General features: G+C 48.7%; 1 protein-coding gene across 2 annotated transcripts in view; it reads left to right on the forward strand.

Annotated features, from left to right (window-relative positions):
- Positions 1–10,759: 10,759 nt before the first annotated feature.
- LOC140430865 (lysosomal protective protein-like) overlaps positions 10,760–20,807 on the forward strand; it is a 57,831-nt gene continuing 47,783 nt past the window's right edge. The window contains exon 1 of one of the 2 annotated variants that reach the window (XM_072518628.1): positions 10,760–11,011. In XM_072518628.1, the coding sequence (XP_072374729.1) occupies positions 10,857–11,011 (155 nt within the window). In that variant the 5' untranslated portion in view covers positions 10,760–10,856. The remainder of the gene's footprint in view (positions 11,012–20,807) is intronic. The other variant, XM_072518627.1, reaches the window with a different exon arrangement.

Here is a 20,807-nt window from a genome sequence, read left to right on the forward strand (position 1 = left end):
GGTATGATTCGCTGGGCTTCTCGAGCACCTCGCACACCTATCCTCCACCCCAAAAAATTTACTGAGCCGTGCTCCAGTCATATGCGCCCTGTGTAATACCTTAAACTGAATCAGGCTTAGCCTGGCACACGAGGACGACGGGTTTACCCTGCTCAGGGCATCTGCCCACAGCCCCTCCTCGATCTCCTCCCCCAGCTCTTCTTCCCATTTCCCTTTTAGTTCATCTACCATAATCTCCCCTTCGTCCCTCATTTCCCTATATATATCTGACACCTTACCATCCCCCACCCATGTCTTTGAGATCACTCTGTCCTGCACCTCTTGTGTCGGGAGCTGCGGGAATTCCCTCACCTGTTGCCTCGCAAAAGCCCTCAGTTGCATATACCTGAATGCATTCCCTTGGGGCAACCCATATTTCTCGGTCAGCGCTCCCAGACTCGCGAACTTCCCATCCACAAACAGATCTTTCAGTTGCGTTATTCTTGCTCTTTGCCACATTCCATATCCCCCATCCATTCCCCCCGGGGCAAACCTATGGTTGTTTCTTATCGGGGACCCCCCCAAGGCTCCAGTCTTTCCCCTATGCCGTCTCCACTGTCCCCAAATCTTCAGTGTAGCCACCACCACCGGGCTTGTGGTGTAGTTCCTCGGTGAGAACGGCAATGGGGCTGTCACCATAGCCTGTAGGCTAGTCCCCCTACAGGACGCCCTCTCTAATCTCTTCCACGCCGCTCCCTCCTCCTCTCCCATCCACTTACTCACCATTGAAATATTAGCGGCCCAATAATACTCACTTAGGCTCGGTAGTGCCAGCCCCCCCCCTATCCCTGCTACGCTGTAAGAATCCCGTCCTCACTCTCGGGGTCTTCCCGGCCCACACAAAACCCATGATGCTCTTTTCAATCCTTTTAAAAAAAGCCTTCGTGATCACCACCGGGAGGCACTGAAACACAAAGAGGAATCTCGGGAGGACCACCATCTTAACCGCCTGCACCCTCCCTGCCAGTGACAGGGATACCATATCCCATCTCTTGAAATCCTCCTCCATTTGTTCCACCAACCGCGTTAAATTTAATCTGTGCAATGTGCCCCAATTCTTGGCTATCTGGATCCCCAGGTAACGAAAGTCCCTTGTTACCTTCCTCAACGGTAGGTCCTCTATTTCTCTACTCTGCTCCCCTGGATGCACCACAAACAACTCACTTTTCTCCATGTTCAATTTATACCCTGAAAAATCCCCAAACTCCCCAAGTATCCGCATTATTTCTGGCATCCCCTCCGCCGGGTCTGCCACGTATAGTAGCAAATCGTCCGCATACAAAGATACCCGGTATTCTTCTCCTCCTCTAAGTACTCCCCTCCACTTCTTGGAACCCCTCAACGCTATCGCCAGGGGCTCAATCGCCAGTGCAAACAATAATGGGGACAGAGGGCATCCCTGCCTTGTCCCTCTATGGAGCCGAAAATATGCAGATCCCCGTCCATTCGTGACCACGCTCGCCATTGGGGCCCTATACAACAGCTGCACCCATCTAACATACCCCTCTCCAAAACCAAATCTCCTCAACACCTCCCACAAATAATCCCACTCCACTCTATCAAATGCTTTCTCGGCATCCATCGCCACTACTATCTCCGTTTCCCCCTCTGGTGGGGCCATCATCATTACCCCTAACAGCCTCCGTATATTCGTGTTCAGCTGTCTCCCGTTCACAAACCCAGTTTGGTCCTCGTGGACCACCCCCGGGACACATTCCTCTATTCTCATTGCCATTACCTTGGCCAGGATCTTGGCATCTACATTTAGGAGGGAAATAGGTCCATAGGACCCGCATTGTAGCGGGTCCTTTTCCTTCTTTAAGAGAAGCGATATCGTTGCTTCAGACATAGTCGGGGGCAGTTGTCCCCTTTCCTTTGCCTCATTAAAGGTCCTCGTCAATACCGGGGCGAGCAAGTCCACATATTTTCTATAGAATTCGACTGGGAATCCATCCGGTCCCGGGGCCTTTCCCGCCTGCATGCTCCTAATTCCTTTCACCACTTCTTCTACCTCGATCTGTGCTCCCAGTCCCACCCTTTCCTGCTCTTCCACCTTGGGAAATTCCAGCCGATCCAAGAAGCCCATCATTCTCTCCCTCCCATCCGGGGGTTGAGCTTCATATAATTTTTTATAAAATGTCTTGAACACTCCATTCACTCTCTCCGCTCCCCGCTCCATCTCTCCTTCCTCATCCCTCACTCCCCCTATTTCCCTCGCTGCTCCCCTTTTCCTCAATTGGTGTGCCAGCAACCTGCTCGCCTTCTCCCCATATTCGTACTGTACACCCTGTGCCTTCCTCCATTGTGCCTCTACAGTGCCCGTAGTCAGCAAGTCAAATTCTACATGTAGCCTTTGCCTTTCCCTGTACAGTCCCTCCTCCGGTGCTTCCGCATATTGTCTGTCCACCCTCAAAAGTTCTTGCAGCAACCGCTCCCGTTCCTTACTCTCCTGCTTCCCTTTATGTGCCCTTATTGATATCAGCTCCCCTCTAACCACCGCCTTCAACGCCTCCCAGACCACTCCCACCTGGACCTCCCCATTATCATTGAGTTCCAAGTACTTTTCAATGCACCCCCTCACCCTTAGACACACCCCCTCATCTGCCATTAGTCCCATGTCCATTCTCCAGGGTGGGCGCCCTCCTGTTTCCTCCCCTATCTCCAAGTCTACCCAGTGTGGAGCGTGATCCGAAATGGCTATAGCCGTATACTCCGTTCCCCTCACCTTCGGGATCAATGCCCTTCCCAGCACAAAAAAGTCTATTCGCGAGTAGACTTTATGGACATAGGAGAAAAACGAGAACTCGTTAATCTAGAATTAATCTAGGACAAAGGTTCGGCACAACATCGTGGGCCGAAGGGCCTGTTCTGTGCTGTATTTTCTATGTTCTATGTTCTATGTTCTATGTTCCTTACTCCTAGGTCTGCTAAATCTCCACGGGTCTACACCTCCCATGTGCTCCATAAAATCTTTAAGTACCTTGGCTGCTGCCGGCCTCCTTCCAGTCCTGGACTTCGACCTATCCAGCCCTGGTTCCAACACCGTATTAAAATCTCCCCCCATTATCAGCTTTCCCATCTCTAGGTCCGGAATGCGTCCTAGCATCCGCCTCATAAAATTGGCATCATCCCAGTTCGGGGCATATACGTTTACCAAAACCACCGTCTCCCCCTGTAGTTTGCCACTCACCATCACGTGTCTGCCCCCGTTATCCGCCACTATAGTCTTTGCCTCGAACATTACCCGCTTCCCCACTAATATAGCCACCCCCCTGTTTTTCGCATCTAGCCCCGAATGGAACACCTGCCCCACCCATCCTTTGCGTAGCCTAACCTGGTCTATCAGTTTCAGGTGCGTTTCCTGTAACATAACCACATCTGCCTTAAATTTCTTAAGGTGTGCGAGTACCCGTGCCCTCTTTATCGGCCCGTTCAGCCCTCTCACGTTCCACGTGATCAGCCGGGTTGGGGGCTTCCTACCCCCCCCCTTGTCGATTAGCCATCACCTTTTTCCAGCTCCTCACCCGGTTCCCACGCAGCTGTATCTCCCCCAGGCGGTGCCCCCCCGCCCATCCCCTCCCATACCAGCTCCCCCCTCTCCCCAGCAGCAGCAACCCAGTAATTCCCCCCTCCCACCCCCCCCGCTAGCGTAATTACTCCCCCCATGTTGCTCCCAGAAGTCAGCAAACTCTGGCCGACCTCGGCTTCCCCCCGTGACCTCGGCTCGCACCGTGCGACGCCCCCTCCTTCCTGCTTCTCTATTCCCGCCATGATTATCATAGCGCGGGAACCAAGCCCGCGCTTCTCCCTTGGCCCCGCCCCCAATGGCCAACGCCCCATCTCCTCCACCTCCCCTCCTCCCCCCATCACCACCTGTGGGAGAGAGAAAAGTTACCACATCGCAGGATTAGTACATAAAACTCCTCTTTCCCCCCTTTTTAACCCCCCTCTTTGCCCCCCACATTCGCCCCACCACTCTGTTCAAACGTTCTTTTTAATAACCCGCTCATTCCAGTTTTTCTTCCACAATAAAAGTCCACGCTTCATCCGCCGTCTCAAAGTAGTGGTGCCTCCCTCGATATGTGACCCACAGTCTTGCCGGTTGCAGCATTCCAAATTTTATCTTCTTTTTATGAAGCACCGCCTTGGCCCGATTAAAGCTCGCCCTCCTTCTCGCCACCTCTGCACTCCAGTCTTGATAAACGCGGATCACCGCGTTCTCCCATTTACTGCTCCGAGTTTTCTTTGCCCATCTAAGGACCATTTCTCTATCCTTAAAACGGAGGAATCTCACCACTATGGCTCTGGGAATTTCTCCTGCTCTCGGCCCTCGCGCCATCACTCGGTATGCTCCCTCCACCTCCAACGGACCCGCCAGGGCCTCCGCTCCCATTAACGAGTGCAGCATCGTGCTCACATATGCCCCGACGTCCGCTCCCTCCACACCTTCAGGAAGACCAAGAATCCTCAGGTTGTTCCTCCTTGCGTTGTTCTCCAGTGCCTCCAACCTTTCCACACATCGTTTCTGATGTGCCTCATGCGTCTCCGTCTTCACCACCTGTATGTCGTCCTCATTCTCGGCAGCCTTTGCCTTCACGACCCGAAGCTCCCGCTCCTGGGTCTTTTGCTCCTCCTTTAGCCCTTCGATCGCCTGTAGTATCGGGGCCAACAGCTCTTTCTTCATTTCCTTTTTGAGCTCTTCCACACAGCATTTCAAGAACTCTTGTTGTTCAGGGCCCCATGTTAAACTGCCACCTTCCGACGCCATCTTGGTTTTTGCTTGCCTTCCTTGCCGCTGTTCTAAAGGATCCACTGCAATCCGGCCACTTTATCCTCCTTTTTCCATCCGTATCCAGGGGGGATTCCCTTCTGGTTTACCGCACAGTGTTTTTAGCCGTCAAAATTGCCGTTGGGGCTCCTATCAAGAGCCCAAAAGTCCGTTTCACCGGGAGCTGCTGAAACGTGCGACTCAGCTGGTCATCGCCGCACCCAGAAGTCTATAAACTCCTCCTCAAGGCTGCCTTGACCGACCTGGTTAAACCAATCGACATGTAGATTAAAATCCCCCATGATAACTGCTGTACCATTTCTACATGCATCAGTTATTTCTTTGTTTATTGCCTGCCCCACCATAATGTTACTATTTGGTGGCCTATAGACTACTCCTATCAGTGGCTTTTTCGCCTTCCTATTCCTGATTTCCACCCAAATGGATTCAACCTTATCCTCCATAGCACCGATGACATCCCTTACTGTTGCCCGGATGTCATCCTTAAATAACAGAGCTACACCACCTCCCTTACCATCCACTCTGTCCTTCCGAATAGTTTGATACCCTCGGATATTTAACTCCCAGTCGTGACCATCCTTTAACCATGTTTCAGTAATAGCCACTAAATCATAGTCATTCACGATGATTTGCGCCATCAACTCATTTACCTTATTCCGAATACTACGAGCATTCAGGTAAAGTACACTTATGTTGGCTTTTTTACCTCTGTTCTGAATCTTAACACCTCGATCAGTAACCTCTCCTAAGTTATATTTCCTCTTAACTTTTCTCCTAATTTTCCTTGTTGTTGAACCCATATCTTCATGTAACAACCTGTTTTCACTTCCCGTTTAATTCCTTTTAGTATTCCTGGTCCTATTCACTGAGCTCCCCTCAGTCACTGTACCTTGAACGGTCGCCCTTTTTGATTTTTGACTATGGCTTCTCTGCCTTACAATTTCCCCCTTACTGCCTTTTGTTTCTGTCCCTGTTTTACTACCTTCCAACTTCCTGCGTCAGTTCCCACCCCCCTGCCACATTAGTTTAAACTCTCCCCAACAGCTCTAGCAAATACTAGGACATCGGTTCCAGTCCTGCCCAGGTGCAGACCGTCCGGTTTGTACTGGTCCCACCTCCCCCAGAACCGGTTCCAATGTCCCAGTAATTTGAATCCCTCCCTCTTGCACCATCTCTCGAGCCACGCATTTATCCTATCTATCCTGACATTCCTACTCTGACTAGCTCGTGGCACTGGTAGCAATCCTGAGATTACTACCTTTGAGGTCCTACTTTTTAGTTTAACTCCTAACTCCCTAAATTCAGCTTGTAGGACCTCGTCCCGTTTTTTACCTATATCGTTGGTGCCTATGTGCACCACGACAGCTGGCTGTTCACCCTCCCCCCCCCCCCTCCACCCCCCCCCCCCCAGAATGTCCTGCAACCGCTCCGAGACATCCTTGACCCTTGCACCAGGGAGGCAACATACCATCCTGGAGTCTCGATTGCGTCCGCAGAACCGCCTGTCTACTCCCCTTACAATTGAGTCCGGCCATTCTTCTTCCTGCCCAGCTGCGCAGCAGAGCCAGCCATGGTGCCATGAACCTGGCTGCTGCTGCCTTCCCCTGGTGAGCCATCTCCCTCAACTGTATCCAAAGCGGTATATCTGTTTTGCAGGGAGATGACCACAGAGGACACCTGCACTGCCTTCCTACTCTTGTTCTGTCTTTTGGTCACCCATTTTCTATCTCCCTCAGTACCTTTCACCTGCGGTGTGACCAACTCGCTAAACGTGCTATCCACGACGTCCTCAGCATCGCGGATGCTCCAAAGTGAGTCCATCCGCAGCTCCAGAGCCGTCAAGCGGTCTAACAGGAGCTGCAACTGGACACACTTCTTGCACGTGAAGGAGCCAGGGACAGTGGATGTGTCCCTGAGCTCCCACATCGCACACGAGGAGCATGACACGGGTATGAGATCTCCTGCCATGTCTTAAACCTTCAGTTAACTTCAACAATTACAATTTACCCCCCAAAAATTAAATAAATAAATAAACAACGAAGAAAAAATATATCAATATACCAATGAAAAGAAAACAGAAACACTACTTACCAGTCACTGACCTCGAGCCTTCCTCTTGATCTTCACAGCGGTTGTTTTTTTTGGTTAGACGAGGGGGGTAGCGAGGGAAACACTGAAGAAGTGTTTCGGGTTTAAGTGTCACTTGACAACAGCTCCTCCACAAACTACCTTCAAATGAGGGTGACCACGACGGAGGTATGCAAATTTCCCTTGTAACACCAATCAGCAGCTCTGCTCTACTGCCCTCTGCTGGATGCTTGTCTTCACTCGAACAGCTAGGGTCTTTAGCTCAGGTACACCTGCAATTTAGGGTGACCACGACAGAGGTATGCAAATTTCCCTTGTAACACCAATCAGCAGCTCCGCTCTACTGCCCTCTGCTGGATGCTTGTCTTCACTCGAACAGCTAGGGTCTTTAGCTCAGGTACACCTGCAATTTAGGGTGACCACAACGGAGGTATGCAAATTTCCCTTGTAACACCAATCAGCAGCTCCGCTCTACTGCCCTCTGAGGAACCTTTTACAAGGGTCCTAATTGATTGGGTAGGACCGCTTCCTAAAACAAAAAGTGGGAATCAATATCTTTTGACTATAATGATATGTCTACTAGGTTTCCAGAGGCCATTCCAGTACGTAATATTACAGCTAAAAAGATTGTGGAGGAGTTACTTAAATTCTTTACTAGATATGGACTACCCACAGAAATTCAATTGGATCAAGGATCAAATTTTACCTCAAAGTTATTCAAAGCAGTTATGGATAGTTTAGGAATAAAACAATTTAAATCAACTGCGTACCATCCAGAATCGCAGGGAGCATTAGAAAGGTGGTATCAGACATTAAAGACAATGTTGAGGGCTTATTGTCAAGATTATCCATTCGTACTGTTTGCAATTAGGGATGCACCTAATGAGTCAACCAAATTTAGTCCTTTTGAATTCATATTTGGTCACATTTAATCAACTTAAATTGATTAAAGAAAAATTGGTGGGTGAGACATCGGAAGTTGCACTATTGGATTACGTGTCAAATTTTAGGGAACGATTAAATAGAGCAGGTGAATTGGCTAGACAACATTTGAAAGTTGCACAAAATGTGATGAAACGGGTAGCGGACAAGAACGCCAAAGTTCGTAGTTTTGCCAGTGGAGATAAAGTTTTAGTGTTGTTTCCAATGGTAGGTGAACCTTTAAAAGCTAGGTTTTGTGGACCATATCAGATTGAAAGGAAATTAAGTGAGGTGAATTATGTGGTAAAAACACCAGAAGACTCACCGAGTGTGTCATGTGAATATGCTTAAAAGGAACTTTGAAAGGGAAGGAGAGAAAAAGGAGGAGGTTTTAATGATTCTAACTCAAAGTGACGAACCAAATCCAGATGACTGTGAATTTGACATACCTCAAATTAAATTGGTAAATGAGGATGTTCTTAAAAATTGGGATAAATTGTTAAGTTACCTTCCAGAGGAAAAACGAACTGACCTGAAAGAGTTATTGATATCACATGGGCAAGTTTGTAGAGATAAATTGGGAAGTACTAAAATGGCTATACATGATGTAGATGTGAGAAATCCTAACAAACAACATCCATATACACTTAATCCTTTAAAATTGGCACAGGTTAACAAAGAGATTGAGAGTATGCTTAAAAATGGCATAATTGAAGTGGGTTGCAGCCAATGGAGCTCACCCATGGTGATGGTACCTAAACCAGACGGTACCCAACGGTTGTGTGTGGACTATAGAAAGGTGAATGCAGTTACAAGAATGGACTCTTATCCTATCCCACGTTTGGAGGATTGCATTGAGAAAGCGGGACAATGCGCCTTTATTTCCAAATTGGATTTACTTAAAGGTTACTGGCAGGTACCTTTATCCGAAACGGCGAAGGAGATTTCAGCTTTTGTGACTCCAGATGGGATATATCAATTCAAAGTTATGCCATTTGGCATGAAAAAGGCCCCAGCCACATTTCAACGGTTAACTAATACAGTCGTTTCAGGATTACCCAATTGTGCGGTATATATCGACGATCTGGTAGTTTTCAGCCAAACATGGAAAGAACATTTAAAACATCTTATGGAGTTATTTGATCGACTTCAGGAGGGAGGTTTGGTGATAAACCTAGCCAAAAGTGAATTTGGAAAAGCCCAAGTCACTTTCCTTGGCCATACAATCGGACAGGGTCCATTGGTCCCACGGGATGTGAAAACAAAAGCTATTGGGGAGTTTCCGATACCCTCGACACGACGGGAAATAATTTGATTTCTTGGCATGAGTGGATTTGATCAAACCTTTGTGCAAGAGCTTTGTAGCGTGATTGCTCCACTGACGGACTTGCTCAAGAAACGTAACAAATTTCAATGGACAGCGGAGTTTCAACATGCATTTGACTGCCTGAAAGCAGTGGTAACCGATGCTCCTGTATTGGAGAATTGCAAGGGACTCTGTGATCAGATTGAACTGAAGTATCTTACTTTAAAGAGAAATGCCGAGGCGTAGAGGAATGGATGGATCGTGCAGAGACTTTCTTGTTCAAAGAGATTGTCAATCGAGAAAGATTTTGGTTGGAGGAAGAAGACCAAAAAAAAAAAGACTTTTTTATTATACCTGTTTGCATGTGTTTTTTTTTTTGAACTGGTAAAGTGTTTTTACTGTGTGCATTTCTTAATTGATGGTGCAAAGGTGAAAACTGAAACCATCTTGAAGTTGATGGTTTATTTTTTTTTCTTGGGGGGAGGTGTCATGTGAGAGTACCTTTAAGAAATGGATGTTTAAGCAATGTATCTTTAAGAAATGGAGCTGAGCTCACTTCTGCTTTTTTGAGTTTCAGTTTGAGAAGGCAGCTGGGAGTGTCTGTGTGTTTTGCTGTGAGCTGCAGGAAGAAACACAGAGATGATCTGTTGATATCTGCAATCAAAAGACTATAAATATATTGAATGTAACCTAATGTGTTCTTATTTTTGAAGGTTTGAAGTCTTTTGAATGTTTAAAGGAACAGTTTGAAGGATTATTTAGTGTTGTAGTCTTTTGGGGTCATCTTTGAAGTAATGGGTGTTAAGATATTCAATGTTTGTTTTTAAAATGTTAACTTGAGTTCATAGAATAAACATTGTTTTATTTTAAAAACCATTTTGTCCATTTCTGCTGTATCACACCTGGAGAGTACGCCGTGTGATTCCCACACCACAATCTATTAAACGTTGTGGGTCGGTTGAACTCCATGAAACACTTTGGAGTTCTGTAAACCCGGACCCATAACATCTGTGTGTGTCTCCCTGTCTGTTTCTCCTTCCAGTCCAGGGAATGTCTCTCTGCATCTGTCTCTCTCTGTGTCCTGTGTATGTGTCTATCCCTATCTGTTTCTCCAGCCCAGGGGATGTCTCTCTCTACATCTGTCTCTCTCTGTGTCCTGTGTATGTGTCTCTCCCTATCTGTTTCTCCAGCCCAGGGGATGTCTCTCTCTACATCTGTCTCTCTCTGTGTCCTGTGTATGTGTCTCTCCCTATCTGTTTCTCCAGCCCAGGGGATGTCTCTCTCTACATCTGTCTCTCTCTGTGTCCTGTGTATGTGTCTCTCCCTATCTGTTTCTCCAGTCCAGGGGATGTCTCTCTACATCTGTCTCTCTCTGTGTCCTGTGTATGTGTCTCTCCCTATCTGTTTCTCCAGCCCAGGGGATGTCTCTCTCTACATCTGTCTCTCTCTGTGTCCTGTGTATGTGTCTCTCCCTATGTGTTTCTCCAGTCCAGGGGATGTCTCCCTCTCTCTCTTTTTTGGCAGTGTTACAGGAGCTGTTATGTATTCTGCACCGCCCATGTTTCCGAGAATGTATCATTCGCTGTCGATCACGTGAGCAGCCTATTCCGAGCTGGTCATCTGAGAAGCCAATCCCGGCTGCCGCATTCTTGTCAATTCCTCCGGGTTGTGGCTGTATATCCTACGGTCTCTCTCCCCGCCTGCTTCGCAGCAATGTGGTGGAGTTTGCTGTTGCTCTGTGTGGCCGGCGCTCTGGGACATTACGCTCCAGATGAAGTCCTGTCCTTGCCGGGTCTGAGTACCCAACTCAACTTCAGGCAGTGGTCCGGCTACCTGCAGGCATCTACAGGCAAACATCTACATTACTGGTAAGTGAACGGTACAGGAGGCGAGCTGCTGGATGCCCTACCCTGGCATTGAGGATTTTCATTTTCAGGTTAGGGCTGGTCGCCCTACTGAACTCTCAGTGTGTGAAGATCCTATTTTGGATCATGAGCAGACAGGGAAGGTGGGCGAGATAGGCCAATGCAATTGCTTGTGAAATCTGAACCTCGCCCGAATCTGAGGAGGAAATGAATCTCTATAATAGCTGAAATCCTTCAACTGTATCTCTGCACCAATGCCTTTTATCACCTCTTATGTTATCTTGACCCTCATGCATTCTACCTGTGTGCGACATGATGTACATTGGGTTATGTCTTGTGTGATGAGAGGTCAGGGAATCCTGGAGTTATCCTAAACGAGGAGGGGATGGATGTTTGATAAGGTTTTAGCCTGAGGTGCTGCTTTAATGTGACAGGGTTTATATTGTTCAGTTATTGCAGCGTGATTAAAATTGAATAGTTGATTGAAGGACATTATACCAAGTTTTGACATTGTCAGTGGACTCCTGGCCTCAGTTTATCTTGTTTTTTGGGAGAGAGTTCCAGATTTCCATTATCCTGTGTGTGGAGTGCTTCCTGACATTATCCCTGAATGTCTCCACTCTAATTTAAGTATAGGCACTTCATTCTGGACTCAGCCACTAGAGGAAATAGCTTCTCTCTGTCTGTCTACATTGAAATTCTTTAATCATCCCAAACATGTCAATTATCACTGTTTAATCTTCCACACTCGAGGGTCGAATTGGCCTTGGAGTGTTATGTTTTTGTCAGTGTTTTTTTTTAATGTGTCTTATGAAATGAGACCGCTGTTGGTGAGGATGTTATCTAATCATGATTTTTCAGGCATCACGGTTATGGGGCAAGCGTGGTGGATCAAGATAATATTTCTCTGCTTGTCGTTCTTCTGTTCCTGTTTCAGTGAAGGAAGCCTCTCTCGTGAGGAGAAACTCCGACTGTTGTAATTAAACATAACTGAAGTGAGGATTTGATATTCTCTAAATATCACCCGGTGACATTCCTCAGAATGTCACTGACTGTTGGGGGGGGGGGGAGGCGGGGGGAAGTGGCAGAAGTGATGGGACGGTTAATGGATTGAGACCAGACGCAGGGGCTTTGCTTAATTTTTCTCCTTCTGAATGCAAGAGAGTTGAGGCTATTGAAAGTATCCCCGATGTAGTCAGTTAACTGGGTACAGACTGGAAAACAAAGATGAGGTATTTTATCCTGTGGCTCAGTTACACCCAACCGTTGGCAGCTGAGACACTAGCAGAGCTAATAGCTGTCTGACTCTGGACTCCCCATCCCCACATCCAACCACCTCTCGCTAGGATTGACCTGTATTTTGATTTAGATTTATTGTCATGTATACCATGAAAACGTATTGTTCTGCATACAATCCAGGCAGATTGTTCCATGCATGAAAAACATAGGACCGACGATAAATACATTGACATCGGGTGAAGCATGCAGAATATAGAGTTACAATAGAGAAGCATAGAGAGATCAGTTCAGTCCATAAGAGGTCATTTAGAAGTCTGGTAACAGACATCTGACTATTTCAGACTGTACCGTGGGACAAGGCAGGGGTGTCCCCTCTCCCCACTACTGTTTGCGTAGCAATAGAGCCGTTGGCAATTGCCCTGAGAGCTTCTAGGGGTTGGAAGGGGCTGGTACGGCGGGGGTGGGGGTGGGGGTGGGGTGGTGGGGTGGGGTGGGGTGGTGGGGTGGTGGGGGTGGAACACAGTGTTTCATTGTATGCCGACGACCTGCTCTTATACATCACGGATCCAGTGGCTGGGATGGATGAAATCATGGGGATCCTGAAGGAATTCGGCCGGTTCTCGGGGTACAAACTGAACTTGGCAAAGAGTGAGTTGTTTGTAGTCCAGGCGAGGGGCCAGGAGGGCAAGCTCAGGGGGCTGCCATTCAGACTAATAGGAAACAGCTTTAGATACTTAGGGATACAGGTGGCGAGGGACTGGGGCTGTCTGCACAAGTTGAACTTCTCGGTTGGTGGAGCAAATGAAGGCTGAGTTCCGGAGGTGGAATGCGCTCCCACTGACACTAGCGGGGAGAGTGCCGACAGTTAAAATGACGATCCTCCCGAGATTCCTGTTCGTTTTCCAGTGTCTCCCCATTTTCATTCTGCGGTCTTTTTTCAAGAAGGTCAATAAAACGATTATGGGATTTGTGCAGGCGGGGAAGTCCCCGCGGGTGCCAAACTTTAGTAACTACTACTGGGCAGCCGACCAACATAGCTATGATAAGGAAGTGGATGGTGGGGGCAGGGTCAGTTTGGGGGAGAATGGAGGTCGCTTCATGCAGGGGCACCAGCTTGGCAGCCCTGGTTACGGCGCCCCTGCCGCTCCCGCCGGCAGGGTACTCCACCAGCCCTATAGTGATGGCGACTTTGCGGATCTGGGGCCAATGGAGAAGGCACGTGGGGGGAGTGGGAGCATCGGTTTGGTCCCCAATTTGCGACAATCACCGGTTTGCCCCGGGGAATATGGACGGTGGGTTCCGAGCATGGCGGAGGGCTGGGATTGAGAGGATGGGGGATTTGTTCTTGGAAGAGAGCTTCCCCAGCATGAGGGCGTTAGAGGAGAAATTTGGGCTGGCGAGAGGGAATGAGTTCAGGTACTTGCAGGTGCGGGACTTTCTACGCAGTCAGATTCCATCCTTCCCACGCCTGCCACTTAGGGGGATCCAGGACAGGGTAGTGTCCAGTGGATGGGTGGGGGAGGGGAGGGTCTCGGATATATATAAGGAACTTATGGGAGCAGAGGAGACACAAACCGAGGAGCTGAAGCTTAAGTGGGAAGAGGAGCTTGGGGGTGAGATGGAAGAGGGCTTATGAGCGGAGGCGTTGAGTAGGGTAAACGCGACCGCAACATGCGCTAGGCTCAGCCTGATTCAATTCAAGGTCGTCCACCGGGCCCGCATGACAGTGGCCCGGATGAGCAAATTTTTTGGAGTGGAGGACAGGTGCGCCAAATGTTCAGGAGGGCCGGTGAACCATATCCACATGTTTTGGGCATGCCCAAAACTCAGGGGGTACTGGCAGAGGTTCATGGATATTATGTCCCGGGTACTGAAAACAGGGGTTGTGATGAGTCCAGAGGTGGCTATTTATGGGGTTTGGGGTTTCGGAGGACCCGGGAGTCCAGGAGGAGAGAGAGGGTGATGTTTTGGCCTTTGCTTCCCTGGTAGCCCGGCGACGAATTCTGTTGGCATGGAGGGACTCAAAACCTCCGAAGTCGGAGGCCTGGCTATTGGACATGCAAGCTTTCTAGGTCTGGTGAAAATTAAGTTCGCTTTGAGAGTGTCACTGTCAGGGTCCTCCCGGAGGTGGCAACCATTTATCGACTTCTTCACGGAAAAGTAATCATCAGTGGGGGGGGGGGGGGTAGGTTAATGTAGATTAGGGGGGTAGTTAGACTGGTCCTTGTAGGAGGGGAGCTGGTTGTCTTTCACTATAATGATTGTTTTTTGCACACTGTTTTATATTGTTGTTTATTGTGCCAAAATGTCTTAATAAAATTGTTTATCAAAAAAAAAAACTGTTATCACTATTGCTCCATTGGTGCCGGGAAAAAAAAAGAAGTCTGGTAACAGTGGGGAAGAAGCTGTCTTTAAATCTGTTAGTGCGCTTTCTCAGACTTTTGTATCTTTTACCCGATCGAAGAGGTTGAAAGAGAGAATAACTTGGGTGGGAGGGGGTCTTTGATCATGCTGCCCACTTTCCCAAGGCAGCGTGAGGTGTCGACAGAGTCAATGGATGGGAGGTGGGTTCATGACTGTATTTTCTTACGGTCTGGGCCGAGCAGTTACCATACTGTGATGCAACCAGATAGGATGCTCTCTACAGTGCATCTGTTCAAATTGGTAAGAGTCAATGTGGACATGCCGAATTTCCCTTGTTTGCTGAGGAAGTATAGGCGCTGTTGTGCTTTCTTGGTTGTAGCGTCGACGTGGGTGGACCAGGACAGATTGTTGATGATGTGTACACCTAGAAATTTGAAGCTGTCAACCATCTCCACCTTGGCACCATTGATGCAGACAGGGGTGTGTACGACACGCCGCTTCCTGAAGTCAATGACCAGCTTCTTAGTTTTGCTGACATTGAGGAAGAGATTGCTTTCTAAAATGTTTTCCAATTAAGTGGCAATTTAGCGTGTCCAATCCACCTACCCTGCACATCTTTGGTTCGCGGGGGTGAGACACGGGGAGAATGTGCAAACTACACACAGCCAGTGACCCGGGGCCGGGATTGAACCCGGGTCGTCAGTGCCGTGAAGCAGCAGTGCTAACTACTGCGCCACCATGCTGTCCCTGAGGGAGAGATTGTTGTCATTACACCATGCCACTAGGTTCTCTATCTCCCTCCTATACTCTGACTCATCATTGTTTGAGATCTGACCCACTGCGGTCGTGTCATCAGCAAACTTGTCGATGGAGTTGGAGCCAGATTTTGCCCCACAGTTGTGTGTGTGTATTAGGAATATAGTGGTGGGCTAAGTACGCAGCCTTGTGGGGCCCCGGTATTGAGGACTAGCGTGTAAGAGGTGTTGTTTTATATCCTTACTGATGGTGGTCTGTGGGCCAGTTGGTCGAGGATCCAGTTGTAGTGGGAGGATCCAAATGTGTGTATATTTACAGTATTGATTTTTAAAAATATAAATTTAATAATATCTTTATTAATGTCACAAGTAGGTGAAAATCTGCTAGTTGTCACACTCCGACGCCTGTTTGAGTACACTGAGGGAGAACTCAGAATGTCCAATTCACCTAACAAGCACTTCTTTTGGAACTTGTGGGAGGAAACCGGAGCACCCGGAGGAAACCCATGCAGACATGGGGGGAACGTGCAGACTCCGCACAGGCAGTGACCCAAGCCGGGAATCGAATCCGGTTCCCTGGCACTGCAAAGCAACTGTGCTAACCACTGTGCTACCATGCTGCCCCAATTTAGAGTACCCAATTCTTTTTTTTTCCAATTAAGGGGCAATTTAGCATGGCCAATCCACCTATGCTGCACATCTTTTTGAGTTGTGGGGGTGAGACCCATGCAGACATAGAGAAAATGTGCAAACTCCACACGGACAGTCCACCTGAGGCCGGGATCGAACCGGGCAGCAGCGCTAACCACTGTGCTACAGTGCTGCTCTCGTATTTACAGTATTGATGAAGTACATTTACAGACTTGCATGTGATCTGTCATATTTACAAAGCCTCTTATAGACATAGGAAAGGGATAGGCCATTTAGCCCCTCGAACCTGTTCCACCATTCAATAAGATGGTCTGTGACGTTCAGACCTGAAAGGTTTGACTGTTTGACTCTAACTTTTAGACAACATTCTCTGGTCTTAGACTCCCCAACCACCCCAGTGGAAATAGTTTCTCCCCTATCTGCTTCTTTTAACATCTTGAAAAGATTGATCAACCCAGCTGTTAAATTCCAGTTTGTCTAATCTCTGCTTATGTGTCATGTGCATTTGACTCTCAAATGCCTCCGCAATGTACAAATAAATAATTGGAAACCATTTAGCACTTGCACAGCCTGAGGATGTCCAACTCACCTTGCACACGTACTAAATGAACATGGAAATTTCTGGAATTACTCAGCAGATCAGGGCAGGACTGTTCATCAGATCTGGTGAAAGGCCGTCAACCTGAAATGTTACCTCTGTTTCCCTTTCCACAGTAGTTACCTGTCCGACAGTTTTTCCAGTGTTTTGATACTAATTTGGATTTCCAGCATCCGCAGTATTTTGCTAAGTGAGGTTTGTCACTATTGTGATGTCGGAAAAGTGGTGGCCAGTTTTCACACAGCAAGATGATAATGAGCAAGTAATCTGATGTTGATTGAGGGATGTATAAATATTGGCCAGGACACAGGGGATAACATCCTGCTCTTCAGAATGTACCAAGGGACTGTTTACGTTTATCCGAGGGAACACAGAGTCTCAGTTTAACGTCACATTGACAAAGGGCACCTTTGATAACTACCGCACTCCCTCATTACTGCATTGGAGTGTCAGTCTAGATTTTGGACTCCAGACCCTGGAGCAGGATTTGAAGCTATAACCGTAGAACCCCCACAGATTTAGAATTATTGTCACAGTGCAGAAGGAGCCCATTCTGCCCATTGGGACTCCACCGAGGGAGGGGTTTTGTTTTGTTACATGTTACCGCGGTTGGCTTTTGTATTTTTGTGAATATGCAGATATGAAAAATGCCTTCAATAAAATGTTTTTTTTAAAAAAAAGTGACTGCACCGACCGTCCGAAAGAGTACCCCACTTAGGCCCACTCCAATGCCCAATCCCCGTAACCCCACCTAACCTGAATATATTTGGCTTGTGGGAGGAAACCCACCTTCTGACTCGGACAACTGTGGTACCATTGAGACGGTCAATGAGAATAGCTCCGGGCTGGAACTACAGCCAGAATCTGAATCCGGGGTGATTGAGAGAAAGGGCAATGAGTGGGATAATCGGTTGCACGTTCACACATGTCATTACTACCAATTCAAAGCTTATCTTGTGTAAACCAGCAACCCTGAACAATTTACAAAGTAAATAGCTGACTCTAGCAGATTAGGCAAGCTGATTACTGACTTGGCAGGTGGGACATTGGTGCAACAAATTGGCCCTTGTTGACGGACAGTAGCCAGAGTCACTGCTCCTCATCACTGTTGGAATTACCCTTCAGCCTCCGGGATCTGCTCTACCATTTAATTAGATCAGGGCTGATCTGCACCATGACTCTACTTATCCAGCACTGTTCCATTTCCTTTCGCAGGTGTGTGTAGATGGTGAAGAAAAAGAATGAACTAAAATCTGCACCGTGTGAGGGAAGTGGGGGTAAAGTGGGGTTTTATTTTAAGCAACAGAAATAAATTACAATATGGAAATAGTCCCAAGGTTTGTCCCACCAAGTGCATGTTGTTTATCCTTCCTGTGAGCATATCTTATTCCCACATGCATGCCCAACCCCACATCCCTTTGTTGTTCTTTCCTTCGCCCAGGTCTCTGGCCTATTTTTAGTTGACGATCTTTGGCGCTGCTGGACCAGAACAAAAGTGGGTGAGCTGTGTCTCCTCAGTAACCCAACCTGAGGAATGCTGCAGCTCCGGCCAAGTCACAATCGCTTTCCATTCCCCAACATTCAAGAGGGGAACTAGAAAATGGGGTCTGATTTTTTTTTTTTAAGAATGCAGTTCTGTGCAGCGGAAATGAGAGAATGAGGTGAGATTCTGGCTTGTAACCTGAGAGCTTGAGTAGCAGAGCTGATGGGTTCCTGTACAACAGTTAGGAGGCCAAGCAGGCGAGTTTCCTGTGTGCTCCCCAAGCTCGGGTTGCAGGCCTGTATGATCAATTTTCAGCATTGGCACCACTCCAGCTTCAGGTTCTCTTAACCACAACCCAGTGAGAGGCTCTGTCAGCGTTGAATCACAACTCACAACTCAGCCAGATTCACTTTCAAAAAGGACCTGACATATTTAAGGCTACTTCCTCATTTTTAAAACCTTCTATGATCCATTAGCCCCCAGATTTTGATTCAGTGATAATGAAGGAATTGTGGTATATTTCCAAGTCAAGATGGTGAGTGACTGAGACGGTGGCGCAGTGGTTAGCACTGCTGCCTCATGGCACCGAGGACCCGGGTTCGATCCCGGCCACAGATCACTGTCCGTGTGGAGTTTGCACATTCTCCCCGTGTTAGCGTGGGTTTTGCCCCCACAACCCACAAAGATAGGCAGGGTAGATGAATTGGCCACACTAAATTGCCCTTTATTTCGGGGCTGGTTTAGCACAGTGGGCTAAACAGCTAGCTTGTAATGCAGCAGTGCGGGTTCAATTCCCATACCGGCCTCCCCGAACAGGTGCCGGAATGTGGCGACTAGGGGCTTTTCACAGTAACTTCATTAAAGCCTACTTGTGACAATAAGTGATTATTATTATTTATTGGGAAAAAACTGAATTGGGTACTCTAAATTTAGTTTTAAAGAAGGATGCTGAGTGACTTGAAAGGGAATCTCCAGGTACTATTGTTCCCATACATTTGCTGCCATTGTTCTTCAAGGCTGGGATTCTCCGCCGGGGTGATTCTCCGTTATTCCCAGGGGTTTCCCGATGGTGTGGGGCTGTCCCACAATGGGAAACCCCATTGACCGGCTGGCGTAACGGAGAATCCCGCCGGCCGGTCGGCGCAGAAATGTGGCGTGGCGGGGCGCAGAATCCCGCCCCGTGCCTTTGGAAGTTTCTGTCACAGAAGCCTTCGGAGTTCCTGCAGTGCACCTTGTAGATGGTGTGCACTGCTGTCAATGTGCGCCAGTGATGGAGGGAGTGAATGTTTAAAGTGCTGCTGGGGTGCCAATCAAACGGGCTGCTTTGTCCTGGGTGGTGCTGAGATTTTTGAGTGTTGTTGGAGCTGCACTCATCCAGGCAAATGGATCACACTCCTGACTTGTGTCTTGTAGATTGTGGACAGGCTTTGGAGAGTCAGCAGGCGAGTTACTTGCCGCAGAATTCCTAGCCTCTGACCTGCTCTTGTAGTCACAGTATTTATGTTGTTAGTCTGTTTCAGTTTTTGATCAATGGTAACACCCAGATGTTAATGGTGGGGAGATTCAGTGATGGTAATGCCATTGAATGTCAAGGGAGGTGATGAGATATTCACTTGTTGGAGATGTTCATTACCTGATACATGTGTGGTGTGACCATGACTTGCCACTTAACAGTTCAAGTCTGAATGTCGTTCAGGTCTTGTTATATGCAGGCACAGACTGCTTCAATATCTGAGGAGTTGTGAAAGATCATGGGCGGGATTCTCCGACCCCGGGCGGGATTTTCCGACCCCCCCCCCCCCCCCCCCGCCGGGTTGGAGAATCGCCGGCGGACGGCATGAATCCTACCCCCCTGGCTGCGGAATTCTCCAGCGCCGGGGTTTTGGCGGGGGCAGGAATCGCGCCGGTCGGTGGCCACTGGCAGCGGCCCCCCTGGCGATTCTCCGGCCCGCGATGGGCCAAGTGGCCGCCCGTTTTTGACAAGTCCCGCTGGTGTTAATTACAACAGGTATTTGCCGGCGGGACCTGGCTGCGCGGGCGGCCTCCGGGGTCCTCGGGGAGGGGGGGGGCGGGGGAATCTGGCCCCGGGAGGTGCCCCCACGGTGGTCTGGCCCGCGATCGGGGCCCACCGATCCGCGGGAGGGCCTGTGCCATGGGGGCACTCTTCTTCCGCGTCGGCCGCTGTAACAGTCCGCGATGGCCGACGCGGAGATGACCCCCGCGCGCATGCGCTGGGCTGATGCCAGCACGCGCTGGCACTCCCGCACATGTGCCAAATCGCGCCGGCCGGCAGAGACCTTTCGGCGCTGGTTGGCGTGGCGCCAAGCCCCTTCCGCGCCTGCTGGCGCAGCCTGCTGGCGTGGCGCAAACAACTCCAGCGCCGGCCTGGCCCTCCTCACCTTTGGAGCGGCCCCACGTCGGAGTGGTTCACGCCACTCCTTCGCGTCGGAGCTGCCCGCCCTGCCGGTTTTTGCAGAATCCCGCCCCTGAACTGTGCAATCATTCGGGGAGACAGTGACAAAGCGGTATTGTCACTAGACTAGTAACCAAGAGCCCTGGGTTCGAATCCCACCATGGCTCATGGTGAAATTTGAATTCAATTGAAATCTGGAATTAAAAGTATATGAAATCATTGTCATTTGTCGTAAAAATCCAACTGGTTCACTGATGTCATTCAGGGAAGGAAATCTGCTGTCCTTACCCAGTCTG

Source organism: Scyliorhinus torazame, chromosome 10, assembly GCF_047496885.1.
Source record: "Scyliorhinus torazame isolate Kashiwa2021f chromosome 10, sScyTor2.1, whole genome shotgun sequence".
NCBI lineage: Eukaryota > Metazoa > Chordata > Chondrichthyes > Carcharhiniformes > Scyliorhinidae > Scyliorhinus > Scyliorhinus torazame.